The 18,679-nt window shown below is 45.5% G+C and overlaps 1 protein-coding gene across 6 annotated transcripts in view; it reads right to left on the reverse strand.

Moving 5' to 3' along the window:
- nav2a (neuron navigator 2a) overlaps positions 1-18,679 on the reverse strand; it is a 142,362-nt gene that overhangs the window by 5,975 nt on the left and 117,708 nt on the right. For 4 of the 6 annotated variants that reach the window (XM_019876375.1, XM_019876372.1, XM_019876370.1 and 1 more), the window contains 20 exons: positions 17,944-18,262; positions 16,671-17,349; positions 15,677-15,896; positions 14,292-14,581; positions 12,581-12,646; positions 12,113-12,157; positions 11,455-11,615; positions 11,082-11,267; positions 8,950-9,002; positions 6,979-7,002; positions 6,559-6,633; positions 5,130-5,213; positions 4,937-5,060; positions 4,644-4,834; positions 2,214-2,386; positions 1,886-2,039; positions 1,619-1,799; positions 563-663; positions 389-484; positions 113-290 (listed from right to left, as the gene is read on the reverse strand). In XM_019876375.1, coding sequence (XP_019731934.1) covers positions 113-290; positions 389-484; positions 563-663; positions 1,619-1,799; positions 1,886-2,039; positions 2,214-2,386; positions 4,644-4,834; positions 4,937-5,060; positions 5,130-5,213; positions 6,559-6,633; positions 6,979-7,002; positions 8,950-9,002; positions 11,082-11,267; positions 11,455-11,615; positions 12,113-12,157; positions 12,581-12,646; positions 14,292-14,581; positions 15,677-15,896; positions 16,671-17,349; positions 17,944-18,262 — 3,400 coding nt within the window. The remainder of the gene's footprint in view (positions 1-112; positions 291-388; positions 485-562; positions 664-1,618; positions 1,800-1,885; positions 2,040-2,213; positions 2,387-4,643; positions 4,835-4,936; positions 5,061-5,129; positions 5,214-6,558; positions 6,634-6,978; positions 7,003-8,949; positions 9,003-11,081; positions 11,268-11,454; positions 11,616-12,112; positions 12,158-12,580; positions 12,647-14,291; positions 14,582-15,676; positions 15,897-16,670; positions 17,350-17,943; positions 18,263-18,679) is intronic. The other 2 variants (XM_019876373.1, XM_019876374.1) reach the window with 2 other exon arrangements.

An 18,679-nucleotide genomic window follows, 5' to 3' on the forward strand; every position in this document is an offset into this window, starting at 1 on the left:
CTCTGCACTGTGAGGCCGACACGCGAACCAGTCGACCACTGGGCCGCCCAATGTAAGTGAATGTACAGCGAAAAATATCAGAAAATGGCTTTTGAAGAGGACATTCTGATACCTTTGATCTGGATGTTGATGGTGTTGCTGTCGCCCACCAGGTAGCCACAAGGTAGCAGCTCGGGGGTGTGGGCGGGGCAGGGGCTGCGGGGCCTGTGGATGTCTCCGATGTTGTATCCCTCCACGCTGTCTGAGTTTAAGCCCAGCTGGCTAACCGGGTCCACGTGGGTGATATACTCCTAGTAGACAGAGGATCGTCATTACAGCAAATTCAAATTTCACGAGTGAATCGTGTGTAATGACGCTGTCAGCCATAGCTTTGGATGTTGTCGCTTACTTTGAAAAGGCGCCGGACCACTCCATCCAACACATCCCATTTGGTCTTCCCACTGACACCGATGCAGCCTATCAGAAAGCTGGGACAGCGAGCCTCCTACGATTGAGAAACACCCGTATTGATTTCAAAATCAAAAACGTCAACGGCGTGGTTTGCTTTGCATCAGTGTCTCACCTGACCCCACAAGCCGTCCTCGTCGAGGCTGACGACGATCTTGACGAGGCGGCCCTCCTTCCTCAGCCCCCCCTCTCCACCCGTGTCATCCAACAGCATGTCTGACAAGATACAGAGCAGCGGCTCAATTAAGATTCTGATCTCGCATTTTATCTCGACCCTCCCTGAGTGCTCAATCAACGGTTTGTTTTCTTGTCTCGCTAACAGATTGGTGTGTTAGCGCGACCATGAATGAGATGAATCACTCAAAGGCCACAAGTGTTGAATCTATCCGCCCATTTTCTAGACCAAGTATTCTTTTTAACGGTGTGGGGAGTTTTCCAAGCCCAATTAAGGCCAAAAGCACAACACACTTGGCCAATTAATCACAAGGGACTGACTTATGGGAATTGAACCGTTCACACCGTTCATCACCGAATCCACGCTGCCTACATGGAGGTCAGGAAAGGGCACCACAACACATTTAGAGGCGAGGAGTGTTGATTTTTTTTTTGTTTTGTTTTGTTTGAAAGAATAAAGCTAAACATGAACCTAAACATTTACATCCATCATGTCTATTGTGGCAAACCAACTGAGGCGTATCCCATTGCAAGCTACCTTAAAAAAAAAAAAAAAAAGCAACCTTTGAAACGAGGCCGGGTATCGGTATCAGCCTGACACTTTAGGCAAAAACTAAACTTAAAAAAATAAAATAAAAATCTGACATTGAGTAAGTCTTCCTTGCCAGTAGGTGGTGCTACACGATGGACGCTTGATACATCAGTACTCATTGAAATGATCCTAGGTACTTGATGTCAGTATCGGTCTGAAACAAATTGATATCGAACGTCCCGAATTGTCACTTACATTCGCAGCCATGGCAAATTCTTCCGTTAACCTGACGTGCATGTTTTTGGACTGCTGGAGGAAGCGGACGCACAGGAGAAAACACATACAAACCCCCACACTGACATGTTGCCAAAGGAGATAACAAATCAGGTCTCCAAAGTTTTTCACAACTCCCTTTTAGTGTCTGTCAAAATGTCAGCAGGTTTGAGGACAACATCCACGGCTTACCCAAACTGGTGGATTCGCCGGTGGCGTGGTGCTGTGGGACCCCCGCGCCGGACGCCGGGACCTGCTGGCTGCGTGTGTGCGGCGGAGGCGACGAGGAGATGGAGGCTTGGGAACCCGTCCTGCTGCCTTGACTCTCCAGCTTCAAGCGATCATTCTCCGCCTTCAGCTTCTCGATCTCCAGCTGTGAAGGCGCACACCAACGGGCACGTTGAAGGCGGGCGCGGATGTCCGCCGCTGAGTGATTTGCGCGTGGCCCTGCCCTCAAACCTGCATGCGGTTCATGGCCTCTCGTAGCTGGTCGAGCTGATGGGCGGAGCTGAGCGCTTCCAAGCGGATATCTGTCAGTTTCATCTCCTTCTCCCTGAGCTCACTCCGCAGCTGCATTACCGTCTCCGCTTCACTGTCCAAACACTCCGACAATCTGCGAGTGTTAAAAAAAAAAAAAAAAAGAAAAAGAAGGAGACTTTTGGCACACGAGCTGCAGTATTTTCATTGTCAAAGTGTGGTGTCCGGGCTCGGTTATGTTTGCTTGAACTTTTTAAAAAATGTCTTTTTAGACAATAATTGACCCGAGAGTACACACACGAGTACATACAGCGAGTTGGAGTGCGTGTTCCTGAGCATGTGGTTGGTCGCGGTGGTGCCGTTATGAGGCAGTTTCGGGGAGGAAGGCAGCGAAGAATCGGTCATCTCCTCGATGTCCGAGTGGGAGGAAGCTGATTTGGGAGATTTCTTCTTGCTGAATGCCTGCTTGAAGGAGCTTCGCAACTGCAGGTTAAAAAAAAAAAAGTGAAAGACATAAAATTGCTGTTGAACGCTTGGATGCACTCCAAAACCAAGAGCAGGGAGGAGGTGCAGGGTCATGCCAAGAAAAGCAGTGGAAATTGGCTGTGAAAAACTGTGAGTGAGTCAGAGACGGTCTTGACAAATGTTGTCTGTCTCCGAATAATATTCAAAATTGAATTCACTGCAGTGAAAAATGACGGTGACGATAGTTTCGCACCTTTCGAGCAGCTTTGTGTAACGTGGAAAATCACCCTGGGATACTCTCATGACTCTCACTTACAAATGTAATTTTTTTTTTTTTACCCAGTTCTACTTTAGTGAAAGAGTCACAGGTGATTGGCTCGTCGAAATCCATGACAAGTAACTTCAGAAAGAACAGAAAGAATCGGCATGATTCTGATGACCAATTACCTTGGGCGTAAACCTTACACTTTCACGAACAGAAATTAAAATTGAACCGCTTTATCCTCACAAGGGTTGTGGGGGTTGCTGGAGCCTATCCCAGCTGTCTTCGGGCAGTAGGCTGAGGACAACCTGAACCGGTTGCCAGCCAATCGCAGGGCACACAGAGATGCACAACCATCCGCGCTCACATTCACACCTCGGGACAATTTTGAGTATTCAATCAGCCTGCCATGCATGTTTTTGGAATGTGGGAGGAAACCGGAGTACCCGGAGAAAACCCATGTGGGCCCAGGGTTAACATGCAAACTCCACACAGGAAGGCCGGAGCCGGGATCGAACCCACGACCTCTGCACCGTGAGGTCAACGCGCTAACCACTGGCCCACCGGGCCGCCCGGGAAGAAAATTTGGAGTCAATTTCAAATTTGCAGTTTTGTGCCTGTGTCTCTTCATCCAAAAGTTTGTTTTCCCCACATCAAATTCATCCAAGTGTGCCTGCGTGGAGCTTGCTTTATGTTACCCCGATACAGTTATGCTTCAGACCCTTTGCCCATTTGTTTTTGGCACATAAAGTACTTTTTTTTTTTTTAACTCATGCCATGGGTACCTTTTATCATTTCTCAAGGCCTTCTACCACACAAAACAGATAAGATCTTTTTTTTTCTGAGAGTGGTAAAGTATTTCAGGGTGTTTTTTTTTTCTTTCAAAGAGCTCCAAGTCCTACAAGAGGGGTGTGAGTAAGGGGAGGCAGTGCTGCGGAGAGGAAAATGCTCAAAGGAAGTAGCAGTCGGCAAAGGAGGGATGGGGGAGGAAATAGGTTAGTAACCTAAAAAGAGCGTTCCGCTGCTTTTAGTCGGCACTCTAGTCTTACCTCAGAGACCTGCCGCGTGAAGCGAAGCAAATGAAGACAGAGAGACAAAACAGCACAGGGTGTGCGAGTGTTAATGTGTTATGGCGAGACAAACATTCGAGCCGTGTCGGGTCAAAAGCGGGCTACAGCGATGGTATCGGGGGGTTTTTAAACATCATGATCTCTGTCTGACACACTATCCTATGCAGCATCTGACACACACACACAGCGGTGGAGCATGGCAGAGCCCCCAGCAAGGTTAAGCTTCCTACACAGGCATGGGGAGTGGGTGTGTGTGTGTGGGGGGTTGTTTATTATCATCGCCACCGAAAGCAGGAAAGGTGACACAAGCTCTCATCTTTTAACACCAGCACAAAGCAGCGCAGAGCTCCACCTAGAGTTCTACAACATGATGATCAGGTTCTGACCAAACAGGGGGCTACCGCCGCGTACGGTGTGACGTGACAGAACGGATACGCGAGAAGTTGCCTACGTCATCGTCTCTGACTTGTCCTCCGGTGCACAAGAATGTCTTCAAGTCACAAAGAAGGAAGAGTTTGTCATTGTCTGCTCACTACTTAGACATTATGATTGACCGAGAAACTACATGAACAAGTTGACATGCAGATCAAGTTATTTCCAAGCCTTTTTTTTAGATGTCTACAGAGGTTGTTGTATTATTTGTCACATGTCGACGAGTAGTTACGAATTGCTGTTTTAATATAAGTTGAAAACAAGCGATGGAAGCTGAACGTTTTGATGAGATTTGACCTGCCAATGACCAAAAACCTCAAAAATCAAATAGTCCTTGGATGAGTCACCTTTTCCCCAGTGAAAGATGTCTGAAGAGGAAAGCCAAACGTGCAAGGCCAAGACACACAAAGACAAAAAGAATTAAAAAAAAAAAACAAAAAAAAAAAACCAGGGTATGTCTGTGAGGCAATAAATCAGACAGTCGGGCCGTTTCAATGTTGTCTGGTCTTACCCAATTCTTCTTGTTTTTCTTCTTATTTTTAGCATCCGCGTCCATGTTGGAGCCCACACTGGAATGGCTGGTCGCACTGGCCACGCTGCTGACACTGTCGGAGGAGTGTTGCCTTCTGATTCGCAGGTCTGGTTGGTGCTGCTGTTGACGCTGCTGCTGCTGCTGCTGCTGAAGACTGCCGTGACTGCCAGCTGGAGCAAAGCAATCACATCACTTGACTTTTGGGAGTCACGCTGACAAACCTCTTGATTGTATTTTTTTCTACCGCAAAGAGAACAGAAGCCCATGCGTACCCATCCTGTCCATTTTCGCCGTGATCTCGGGAGTGTTGATCACGCCATTGATGGCGGCCTGAGCGACGGCGTTCTGCTTTTTCAGCAGCTCGATAGTCTTCCTTAACTCATTCAGCTCCGAGTCCTGCCACGTCAAACGGGAAATGTGGATTGAAGCGACAACTCTGCAGAGTTCAATGAAACTTTGCCACACCTTTTGCTCAGCAGTCAAGGTGAGACTCTTCAACCTGATGGTCATGTTGCCCAAACTCTGCTCAAACGCCGCCACCAGGTGAGCCTGCGGGACATTGACAAATCATAGCTGCTCTTACATTTCGGCACGATCGATTGGCTTATTATTAGATCTGATGGTTAGGTGGTACGCTCATGTGGAAAACAACTCAACCAATTTCCTTAATTGATGCCCCCAAAAAAAACATTTCGAATATTAATTTTGATACAATACTTGCCGCTTCAATTGGCCAGGAATCAAGGGGGCTGTGTTCACTTTCACTCCCACAACGGCGCAAACGCCTGTTCCTAACTGCGCCGTTGTGGGAGTGAAAGTGAACACGGCAAGACTTGGGCTGGGCGCGAAAATAGGACCCCGAGGTGTCTGCAGGACGATTCAATGTGTGTGTGTCTGTGCATGACACCTGAGTAAGGTGCTAACTGATGTCTGATTCAAGATGAGACTGCTGGAAACAAAGATGTTCTCAGAGTCTTTGCTTTGGGGCATCAAGGCGTGTCCAGAAAATGTGTCATCTATTTTTGGGATTTGTAACAGAAGTGCTATCTCGCTAACACTCGCTAGCATGCGCTCACTGGCGCCCTCCAGCCACTTGCTCACACATAAAAAGACCCACTGTAACCTAGCTGCTTTTCTATTCCACCCCGCCGGCCCCCTGCCAAGATGCCTTCCCACCGTACACACCCACGCGCACGCATGTACGCACACACTGACACACATCTTGGACTCTTCGCTGTAAATCTTGTAAATCTCCGGGGCACATCTGGGCCAGGCTCACAGCAGTGTGCTAAGACACGACTCTGCTGTAATCTAAGACCTTTGCCTTCGCTGCATATCCGTCATCCCCGGTTAAAGCCCCGACGTGCACTGACTCTGGCGGCAGATAAGCGGTGAAGCACAGCAAAACTTGTGCAGTAAAAGCTGGAAAAAAAAAACGTGGTGTGCTGAATTCACTCAATTTCATTTTGTGAAGTGGTTGCTTGAAATAAGATCATCTGGATCGAGATACATTTATATGAAGTCGACTACTAAAACACATATTTGGATCCAGATGCTTTTATATCGTGCAACCACTTGACAAAATGAAATTGACTACATTCAACACAGCATTTTTTTTTCTTCAGCATAGGCCATAGAAGGCGGCAGCGGGGATCGTGCCCGGAGATGTTCAAAGATTTTCTGATGGCTCCTCCCTCAGATGTAAAATGGCAAGCCGTGGGAGTTGCCACGCATGAGCAGTCAAAATAAGCACGAATATCATTGCGACAGGGAATTTGCGCCTGAGCAAATCTCCATAATAGATGGCAATGAACAAGCGGTTTGCTAATCACGTTGTTGTGGCACGAAAAACGTGAGGTGGATGGACGCATCGTGTATTTGCACATTCACTCACGTTGGCACTCAACTGTGTTGTCAGGGCGGAAACTTTCTCCTGGGAGGCATCCAGTTCCCGGCGTAATTTACGGATCTGAGAACATGGAAAAAAAAAAACCCCTCAGATATAAAAGCAGACATACCTGCCTCATAAAAACCTGCAATTTGCACACGCATATAAAACTAGGGTGGTGATTTATGACTGTCCCCTACAGTGCAACTCGGATATGAGCAGAGATGAAATGCAACAATGTGCCTTGTAGTGGCCTCCACAGGTGTTCGGACAGGAACAGAAGAGTGGCTTACATGGTCAGACTCGATGGTGACAAGTCGTCGTGTAACAGGATACGACTGTGAAAATGCCCCCTAAATGTTCCGACACGTCCGACTATTGAACGTGGAAAATTGAAGAGAGAGGAAAGCACAGCCTTGAACTCACCTCTGACTGAGATTTCTCCTCGTTCTGTGAGATGAGACAATAAGAGAGAGAAAAAAAAAGGGAGTTTTATTACGGGATGTTCCGAGACTTGTCAACAAGCCAAGATCACATGTCGCAACTCATTGTTCCAGATTTCAGGTTACCCAAACCTTTCTAAACTCAAAAGGCTGCGTGGGTGTACAATATCTGAAAAGCAGCGAGCTTTCTTCCTGAAGGCATTTTGCTGACGTGTCGCTACACTCGAGCGTGTCATATTGTTCCCATCGTAACAATACTAAAAATGACTAAGTGCAGTCGAGGCGCACACATACGCAACACGCCCTGCTACTGTTCACAAAAACAAACACCAAAAAAAAAATAAATATATATATATATATATATGCGCCACCCATATTTACTGTACGTGAAGGATCTCTTCGGAACATTTCATCCGCCTTCATAAATTTCAATTGGAAAACAAAAATAGACAGCTTTTAATATTCCTGCTCGGTAGCCGATTAGACGGAACCTGGGGTGATGTCATCGGCCGTAACGAGAGATTATTAGTAAAACTGCGTCATGATTTAACTCAACCAAAGCGAAAAAAACAAGACAAAGTGAACTTGCCCATTACACTATACAACTCTTGTTTTTTTAAAAAGTAAAATATAGTTATGTGACACTGTGAGGTGTTAGCCTACTCGCCATATTTAATAAGTAAATATTATCAAATATAATCTTTCCCGTCAATATCAGGACGTTTTGTGAAAAGCGAAATTTTGATTTTGCAATTACTGGTTGAATTTTCCCGAGGGCGTATTACAAAACCAGCTTTTAATTTTTTTTTCCTTCAGACTTCACCTTCAAGACAGCAAATTTGGTTTGTTTGTTTCCACACTTCCAGTAAAACGCTATCCTGAATATCAGGAAGGTTTGGAGATAAATGGCGTGGAAAGCTTAAACAAACAACACAAATGATTTTTTTTCCTCCTCGTTGCAGCAGCCACCTACAATGACGACATTTTCAAATTGGGTTACGTGAAGATCAGCACGCGAGCGCACGCACACACAGCTGTCAATCAAGCACCGCTCCTCCGTACACAACACAGCAGCCCGTCAGTCGAGGATTCTCGCACTACATGATGTGTGCCACACAAGTCAACAACGCCTACAACCTAAGACAGGACATGTTCACACGCCAACATTTTGATAAGCTTTCCAAACACAAAACATTCCACAAGCATTCCAGACTTCATCTCATCCCCTCAAACAAATGTCTTGTATTTGACACCTATTTTTTTTTTTTGACTCCAAGAGCAAAAGATGACATGAAATACCCCTGCAGTCCCCCTGACTTTCTCAACCCTACCGTTAGTTGAAAAGATGTACCAGTGCCTGTGAGGGATAAAGTTGTCATCATAATGCCTCCAGTCTGATTTTAATGCCGAATCTCGGACTCGAGGGAAAGAGCCCAAATGGGAGTTGGTGTGCAAGACCTGCCCAGGTGAGTAAACCAGTCCGGAGGAGGAGGACGAGGTGGAGGCGGGGCTACCTGCCGGAGCTACAACTCTGATTGGCCATAATGTCGATGTCGACTGTCCCATATGGGTGTTTGAGGATGTGGTTGGGTTAAGTGAATAACAATTACTGTACACACACACACACACACACACACACACACACACACACACACACACACACACACACACACACACATTATTTTATGATTTTGCAAACAAAAGACAAAAACACGTCGGTCTGGTTTGAACATTAACTGCTTGCTGCACGCAACTGACTGACACTGACTCACTCGCTAAAACAATTGACCGGAAAAACCAAAAATATTCAACCGTTGAAGATATTTCCACATTAAAATTGAAGCGACGGCTCGGGATTGTAGTTTACTCTTAAAATTCAACTACGATGCCCTCTGGTGGGAAGAATCGGTAGTGTAACCCAAAACTGCCATTCACGTGGTTTTTGTCTACTCACCGTCGAGTACATGGAGGAGGTACTGGAGACCAGAGACAAGGACGAGCCATGAACTGCAGAGACATGAACAACACATAAAAGTAAGTACAAAAGATGTGATTCCAAGGAGACACCCGCGGAGTAAATGAGCCCACCCGACAATGTTCCTCCCCACTCTGCAGGTCCTCCAGCGTGCCCCAGCACAAGTCACCTGCCCCTGACCATAAAAGATTCAAGATAAAATTCCTACATGGTGCAAGCAGTGGCACAGCCTTGGCACTAAGAGTGAAAATGACTCAGCAACTAATCACACTTCAAAGCGTCCACCCCACGAGCCAACCTCCTCCTGCTCGGAAGCCGATTAGACGGAACCAGGGGTGATGTCATCGGCCGTACCAAGACGCCCGGCCGGGCCCTTTGGATTCAATCATTAACCTCTCAGTCACAAACGCAATGTTAATCTTGACTCGCACTGCACAGTAACGTGTTCTGGATGGACAAAAAATAGCAGATGGGCTGCTCTATATTTTGGGTTTAGTGCAAATCTTATCAGACCAGATGGTTTATTGTCCTTGTATATTTCTGTCTCCACAAGAGCGAACCCAAACAGACATTTCAGAGGTACAGACGTGTGTGTGTGTGTGTGTGTGTGTGTGTGTGTGTGTGTGTGTGTGTGTGTTGATTGAGATAACAGCGTGTGTTGCTGGTTTGGACACAAACAGGATAGTGTTAGGTCGATGAGGGGACTTTTGTCCTGTCAATCTAGACAGTAAAAAAAAAAAAAAAATCTAGTAATTCTATACTGGCGACACGTATGTTTCGGGCTACAACCACACTTCCTTACGCACAAAGAAGGAAACTACGTTTGTTGCCTAATCTCTCACGCCTCTCATTGTGATCCCTGTAATTACAAAAGCAACAGGAAACGATAGTGCCCCAGCAGCAGTAACAAGCCCTTTTCTCTGGATGAATGTTCACTTATAATTGCACAGCCGTGACCTTGTGATAGGTATCTATTCAACTATCTATACAGTATAAAGTATCTACAGTGCACTTGAAAGATGCAATCACAAATATTATTTTTAACAAAAGTACTTTTAACACGCCACGCCCTCAGCACGCCGACAAAATGCTTTGTTCAATTGACTCTTATTTTATTTCCTCAAGGGGTTGCACAAAATAAAATCATCTGGATCCAGACACATGCTTGAAGTAAATGTATGGTCTAGAAATTCAACAAAAAAACCCTTTTTCAGTGATTCCTCTGAAGTTTGTACGGCGACCACTCAAGTCAATCACATCAATTAGAGCAGGGGTGTCAAACTCATTTTTGTCGCGGGCCATATTGTAGCTACGGTTTGACCATATAAAGGTTTAATCACCTCCACATATTACATCTGCAGCTCAAAATAAATTGATGAATAACTAGTTTCTAAAATCAGAATTTGAAATTCTGGTTCAGACTTTAAGAAGCATCATGGAAGTTGACATGCTTGATTTGCTTTCGTGTGCCACATAAAATGATGTGGCGGGCCACATCTGGCCCCCGGGCCTTGACTTTGACAACCTGAATGAGAGTGCTCATGAGGACAATTAAGTATTCACGATTCAAAAAGATTTCGAGTTTGAGTCCAAATATTTATGAAGAACTTACAGGCAGCAGAATAGACTGTTTTTCTTGCCTCGGTGTTTATCTTCCTCTTTTCTCTCTTGAAAAGGTTCGACAAATAGCTTGAGGGTGGCTTATTGTCTCACCCCGTACTTAATGTATTTTTTTTCCCTCCCATGACGACACAAACTAAAGACAATGTTCCCAGTCTTTGCGGCTTTGCTTCTTTCTACCTCAGTCAGCCTGCAAACGGACCCTGGCTGGACACTTTTCCCAACAAATAATCTTTTGCAAACAAAAAAAGTGAGCCGAGCAAAGCCGATTATGGCTTTTCTCAGGGCATAAAGGCTTTTGGAGAGAGAAGCAGTTGTAATCCTTCCTGCGGTTCCTCTCAACACATGTATTCATAATTGTTTTGGCACGGCCGGTGGGAAAATAAAATGAGAATGAAGTACGGCTGTTTTTCACCTAATTACAGATTGAGTGGATGAGTCAGTCAAGAACGCACACGCTGCACTCCGAACACTATTTTGGGTTCTCGTACCTTCTTCAAAGCCGTCGCGGAAAGAGCCCGATCGGCTCATGGTGCGGGTCTTCTCATCCAGGGACATGCAAGAGTTTCTCAGCCGGTTGTCGCTGCAAGGGTCAAAGGTGACAACATCCTGGTTGGTCAGGCTGTTGTTACGCAGGCCGGTCAGGTTGATCTGAGCTGTTGACGTTGGGCTGGAGGCTGTGAAAATGCAATCGTTCAATAAAAAAGTTTACTGGAATAAAATAAAAACTTTCCATGTTGTGACCACATGTGTCTAAATCTATTTGTTGGAATTAGACTCGCCTTTAAATGGACAGTCAGTTTCGATATTACGACAGGATTCCAATTTCTTATTGTGAGTGGCTGTGTAGTGTGTTGAACGTACCAAGCTGTCCAAAATTGAAGCGAGTGCCGGAGGGGGAGGTAAGGCTTGAGCCAGGGGAAAAGGGGGAATTGCTGGCTGATTCCTGAAGCCCACTGGTGGAGTGGGAACGCAGCCAATCGCGGCCTTCCTCGTGGCCTCGCAGCTGAGGGGGCGGGCCATACCTGCAACGAGTCCAAGTTTAATTCGGCTGTGATGATACAACACAGGAGAACAATGTGGATTCTGTTGACTGATTTTTAAGGAGTTGATTTGATTTGGAATGTTTTTTTTTTTTTTTTTTAATTCAAGTTTAGCAGCTGGAACCATCAGCTGAATTAGATGCTGGAACAAAGCATTATGGCATGAGCATGGAATTCTTAATGATGGGCAACTGACCGCATGGGGAAATAAGACAGCCTCCCAAATCAAACCTGTTAAATATGACAGTGAGATAGATCCCTATGAAGACAAAGTAGCATGCCTCTTTGCAGAAGCACAACACAACCACATGGGTGCCAAGTGCCAAACAGAACATTTCAAAACACCCCCCAAAAAACAAACAAGACTTGAGCACAAGCCCCGAGCAGTGAATGTAGACACAGGGCAACAGTACCGGAGACAAATTGGCGAATTGAAGTGAAAACGTGAAATATGGACCAGCAAGCAGGGGTGTCAGTACCTGAGTCCCTTCTTAGGCAGAGTGTTTCTGCCACAGAGTGGCCCACTGTAGGAGAGAAACACTTCAGACGGGGAAAAAAAAAGGGGAACATGCAGCTGCTTCTGTCCAACACAGCTTAATAAAGTTGCCTACTTCAATCTCAAATTGTGTGCTTAAAAAAAAAATAAATTATATGTATACAGTTTGTCAACGTCACTAAAACTCGTGTGAATGTCACAATTAGGCATGCACCTTCGTGTTTTCACCGCAAGGTGGCAGCATAGTAACAGTTAAGACTAGAGTCGACCACGAAACACAAAAAGGCACAAACACAAACAGGCGCAAATCTTACAAATGACCATTTTCAACCACACATTTTCACAACTACACGTTCAACTCCACACATATTCCTTCCTTCAGTTGCGTTTTACTTGCTCTGACGTGGTGGTGCCTCATAATAAGTCTAACACCGCACACAGGTCCATTTACCTGTCCTGTTTCCGAGGCAGAGTGTTTCGGCTGAATTTAGGGCTCGCGGAGGGGGAGGAAAGGGGGCTGAGGGTAGATGGGGGAGGTTGGGGGTGGGGGGGGGACGCACAACAGACACAGAGAAAGAAAGTTTCAGACAATTAAGCCCCAAATAGATTATCCTTTTCGAAAACTATTCAACCGTAAGGCACTTGGACAGTGAAATTAATGTGGGAAGAGGCTGATGTCACAGCCTCAAAGTTTCATCTCCAGATGTTACCAGTTTGAAAACTGACATACCTGACACGGAGCACATTTAACTTCCTCTTCAATGACCACAATTATGTTACTGTATACACAGCAAAGCACTTTGTCTCTCTGCTGGAGTGCAGACAGAGGGCAAAGGAAATGGGACACTTCACCACTACAATTCTTGACTGGTTAAAAGAGTGGAAAACACATTTTGTTCCTTTACTTCGAAAACGGTATGAATGGAAGGAAATATCAGGTTTGCAAAATGAATCGGGGTATATAAAAGACAGGGTCATCATTTGGAATAATTTGTGCTGATCAAGCTTTAACATTCAGTGCTTTAAGTGGGCCGGCACACAGCGGTACGGCGTACCGGCGCTTTTCAATTTTCGCCACTTTTTATGGCATACCTGGACTTCACATTAGCCCATCTTGCCCAGCTTGCTCTCTCTTGTTCAATTTCTCTCTTGCACCCTACGATACTCATAGAAATCCTTCAGTCAATCGGATACCTCACAAAAACAAAAAGGATTTTTCTTCCTAACTCCTGTAACAGTTCATTTGGCGTGTGCCATCATTTAGACATGCCAAGGAAGCTCGAAACATACTCACGCCAGGGCTGACTTAAAAATAAAAGCTTACCAAATTATCAATATATTGACGCCAATGCAATAGCCTTAGTATGCTTTTATTTTGAACTTGGGCTGGCTTAACTAACCTTCTTGACATTTTGTTCGTGCCACTACGTCGTTGCAACCAACGTCAACACAACGCCAATCCAAAATCATATTCAACTGGTGATTCAGGAGGCTAAGAAACCGCACGATAATAAAGCCGCCATTTTATGATATGGCACAAGTCTCAGGCGTTAGCGGCTAGAGTGGAAACATCTCGCAGCGCGCGCGAGACATGAGGTGCATTCAAACATTCACATTCCAAATTCAGACAAAAAACAAACAAAACAGATTAATTAACTAATTAAATAATTAAAATTAATTACGTAATTAAGTACTTCATTAATTATTCGTTTTATATATGACATATAATATATTTATTAATTAGTTAATTAATTAATGATATGCTGTTAGCCACCGCCTAATTTACCTTGCAACAGTTGAAAAAGGGATTAACTGGTACTTATTTTTTTCCCAATTAAAGCACTGATTACATGAAAATACATTCAACAAGTACTTCAGCGGTAAACATGCACAATCTAATTAGCACCATAATATTAAAAAAATATATATTGACTTCACAAAGGTAAGGTGCTTTGTTTTAATTGATGCCATCATAGCTGTGTTAATTTAATGTTTATGGTGTCCAACTATTGCATTATCTTGAATGCTGATGCTAATGATTTGGTCACGATGTTCAGCTACGTGACAATGCGCTGAACTATGTGCAAGGCTGTATTCCAGTATGCTTTTATAAAAAGTGCCCGAAATGTGCACCCCTTTTCACTCCTGCGCTCTGCTCTCACCTTTCCGACATGCCCGTCTTGACGCTGCCAGTGCGCCCCAAGGCGGACAATGTGTCCTCCCTGTGGGTCCCGTGTCCTCCTCCTCCTCCCCCGGCACTGCCAAGGCTCATGTCAATGGACTCGCTGCTAGTGTGCATGCTGCTGACAGACGGGTAACCAACACTGCCCGTTCCGCAGTGCCCACCCAGCGTGCCCTCCCTGCTCTGGGCGGATGAGCTGCTGAATGTTGTGCCCCACGTAAGACTGTTGGAGGGGCCGGTGGAGGAGTAGACTGAGCCTGGACTGGAGGCCTGCGGCAGGACAAAGATTTGTGTCAATTACTCTTCAGAATAGAATAAGAAGAATAAGAAAACTATTATTCGTCTGTCAATGGAGAAATTCCCCGATTTACAGGAGCAAATGAAAGGAAGAAAGTAGAAGAACAAAAAGTATAGTAGCTGCTGTAAAGGCAGCCGCTCTCGCAGCACCATCTTGAAGTCACAATAACATAAAAACAAAATAATACAACACAACACATAAGACACAGACAGTCATTGAATCTTAACCGATCTCTGCATACTCTTTGTTGTTTCAAGCAGTTATAGATGAGAGAGGAGAGTACTAAAATGTCCTTTCATCAGTGAATCAGGGACGTCATGCTGAAAATGTGCACCCGTCTGCTACAAGCTAAGTTTTGAAAGCAAAGCAAGAAGCTGTAGCGTCCATTGACGAAAAAAAGAGATTGGCTGACATCTCCTGTCCCACGTAAATCCGCTTCAATTCCAAGCCACGAGCCTAATCCTTGATTATGTTTTCAAATTGTAAAAAAAAAAAAAAAAAAAAAAAAGAAGTCGACTCAATGCAGCATGTTCATTATGTTGATGTAGTGATGATGCCATTTGCAATTGTTTACGTTTATGGCAGCACAGGTGCCTTCACAAGCAATGCTATTCATGTTGTTGGAAAATAATACTTTACTTTTTCTCCTCCTAACCGCCGACCCGCCCCAAACCAGACGCTGGTCGGAGTTGTCACTTTATGACTCCCACAACTGCTGATGAAGCATTATGAATCATGTTAGAATATTACCAATGAGGCATGCACAAACGTGTCCCTTATACCTTCAGGCAGTCAAAACGTACGCTTGCAATTTCCATCTTTACAGTCATACGCAATACAACTTTGTAGATCACATGACCCAACCTGGAAAACAGGTTAGTGGGCTTCCTGTGTCTGTCGCAATAACTAGCAGGAAAACAGGGTGGCAACAGGATTGTGGTGTCTTTGGTTAGACAAAAGTTAAATCCGTGTGTGTCTTTTCTCGACAAATATCATATGATCGAAACATGTCACTCTTTAAGAATCAGTCTCTAGTACCTAAAACATTTTTCCAAGGGACAGCTCACCTGTTCGCTGCCCAGCGTCCCTGTGCCGGACCCAGGGACTCTGCCCCCGAACATGGGGCTGATGGTCTCATTTTCTACATCTCCCAGCCCTCCATCGGAGGACTCGAGCATGGTGGCCACATGATTCATGGTAGCATGAGGGTTGGAGATAACCGTTGAGTTTTTCATGTTGTCTGCCGTAGTGACTGGTGCCTGTTTGCTGGTCTTTCCACCGAATAATCTGCAGTTTAAAAATAGATATATATAGTCAGGGACGGGCATGTGAAATGCTACAATTTCTTAATCAGTGCTGCTGGGGTGGGCCCACATAGGACCACACACTTTGAACCAGAAAATTTTAATGATGGACAAAATACGTGCAAAATATGCGCTCTTAATATATTTCATAATACACTTCTCGATGCATGTATAAAAGATTCACTGTCCTGTAAGCCAACAACAAAGGTTTTGAAGCAACCAACAAAATCAAAGTGTAGGCCGTTAGTCGCCCATTCCTGATCGGGTCAGTATCAATAAGCTGAACTGGATTTTAAATCTTTCTCGTCCACACAATTAAAAGAAGACATCCTAACTCAGATCTGAATCACAGCCAACGCACAGAGTCATAACTCTCTCCTGTTTGTGCTAATCCTGGGTTCGAGTTAAATGCAGGCTATGAGGAGTGTGATGGGGCAAGAACAGAAGCATGCAGCCTTTTTGAAGAGTTATCACTCCCTGACATTAATGAGGGCACAGTGTTGAAGCAAGACTCCCATTACGCAGCCCAACGCCCTCCTCGGACACATCGCCAAGGCTTTGGAGGTTTGGAAGCTGATCACTTGAGCTCAAGCTGAGCCTTTTACAATGACTCATTTGACCTGAACGGGAGATGTGTGAGGGCATATCAAACACGCCCACAAATGCGATGATTACTCAACGCTTCAACGGCAAGAGCACAAGTAGAAGCCACTTAGCGTAGAGGCAGGCAGGACGACCGGTTTGCAGATATGCTAACCTGCGTAGCGTCGGTGACGGAACCTGTTGTCTTCCAGTAAGAGGAACAGTTGCTGATCCTCCGCTCCTGAAGTTGTCAGTATCTGAGACACCCTTCTCCCGATCAGTCTGATTGGCCAGCAGACCTGCGGAACCATTGGCCTTGAGGATGCCGATTGCATTTTTCCCATGAGATGTGACTGAGAGCACGGCGGCTTCAATGCTGCTGGTGGACGAGCGGTTTCCGTTGCGGGCGGCCGACCCTGAGCGGCCGGGCCTCGGGAGGCTGCGGTACTGAAGGGTGGAGCGGGCGCTCGCGGGGAGGAAGCCGTCATCATGGTGGCCGAGCAGCATCCCCCCATCCTGGCCGCCTGCCTTCAATCCTACCAGTGAGCGTACCCCAGATTTTGGAATTTTCCCCAGAGTGGCTGAGCCACTGGTAACGGTGGCGCCGCTGGCGGTTACCATAGCTACCATGCCGTGGCCCTGTTTCTTGAAGCCAAATGTGCTTGTTGGCGTTCGGGAAGCATGTGTCTGGGGCTCTGAAAGGGTGTGCGTGAGGGAGCTGGTTGTCGTTGTGAGGCTGGTAGAGACTGATTGTTTCTTTGCTTCATCCGCGGCGTCAGAGGGCGAGCGATTTAAGCCGTTCGAACGTGGAGAGAGTCGTCCTTTTTCTGAAACCTTGACATCATCTGTTTTACCTGCAAGACATACGGTAAAAAAAAAAAATATATATATGTAATAATAATAAAAAACAGACAAATAAAATGGCAAGGAAGAAGTGATACTCAAACCACTGCAGCCTGTGCCTACAAGAGTAAGATGTTAAACAAAAACTAATACATTGGATGGATGGATGGATAAACTCTAGGTAGATAGGAAGGTAGGTAGGAAGGTAGGTAGGTTGGGAGGTAGCTAGCTAGATAAGGTGGCTAGCTAGCTAGATAGCACGCTAGCTCGCACAGTAATGGTCATTTTGCAGAAAAATAATCCAGTTATGACCATAACAAAAAACAAGAGATGTATCCAATTCAATTCCTGTTATAAGAAGGCCACTGACACCAAACCCAAAAGTAAAGAACATGTTCTGTTTTTGACCACTCTGTATTCCAGGGAGACCTTGAACTAACAGCACGTCAATTCATATATGACTAAAGTGTCTACTGAAATAACCGCTTGGCATCATCTCCTCGAAGAAACCAGAAAATAAATTGCTCAGCTAAGCAGGCAAAGCTATCAAGTCCGCAACTGAAGAGGCAACAACATGACTACGATATAAAAATCAAATATGTTACCTGAACTGTGGGTTTTGACCGTGACAGAGCTTGCAGAGCATGCGCTACTCGTGCTTTTGGTCCGGGGGGGTGTCACCCCCACCTGTGTGCTGACGCCTCTCCTCCAGGACCCCGTGTGGGACACAGAGGCGGTCTTTCTCCCCGATCCGCCCTTGTCTGACTCATCAGACATGTCAGAGGGGTTTCGACGGCTCCACTTGGAGCCCGTCTCCATTTTGACCCCGCTGTCCGACCCCCCGTCTGGCCTCTTCACCTCGTCTCCCGACCAGGCCTGGTGCACTGCTGTGGACACCGACTGCTTCTCGGCATCTGTCACAGGCTGAGAATACACACGGACACAGTATGTCAGATTTAACACGGCCGAAGAAAGCATCTTTGATGAAAAGTTGCTAAGTTGAGCATTCGGTTAGCTGAAACCTTTATGAGAAATGTTTTAAATACAGTAAATGTGAGCTGTCCATGACGAGGGTAACAGGAATGGCTGCACATAATAATTTCGAAGTACAATCTGAGCAATAAACGATCATATTTGAATCTTTCAATTAGCAACGCATGTTGAGCCAATTTGATTTTCTGAGTGATTTAAAGCACAGCGGACATCGGCGGAAAAGGTCTACGTAGTCATATTTACGACTTGTTTGTTGGTTTTCAAAACCAACGAAAAGTAGGTGAGTCAGTGCTCGACTAGAAATGTCATCCAACTTGACTGAAGTTGGCCTCTCTAGTCTAGTCTTTA

The sequence above is a fragment of the Hippocampus comes genome, unplaced genomic scaffold (assembly GCF_001891065.2).
Source record: "Hippocampus comes isolate QL1 unplaced genomic scaffold, H_comes_QL1_v1.1 scaffold150, whole genome shotgun sequence".
Taxonomy (NCBI): domain Eukaryota; kingdom Metazoa; phylum Chordata; class Actinopteri; order Syngnathiformes; family Syngnathidae; genus Hippocampus; species Hippocampus comes.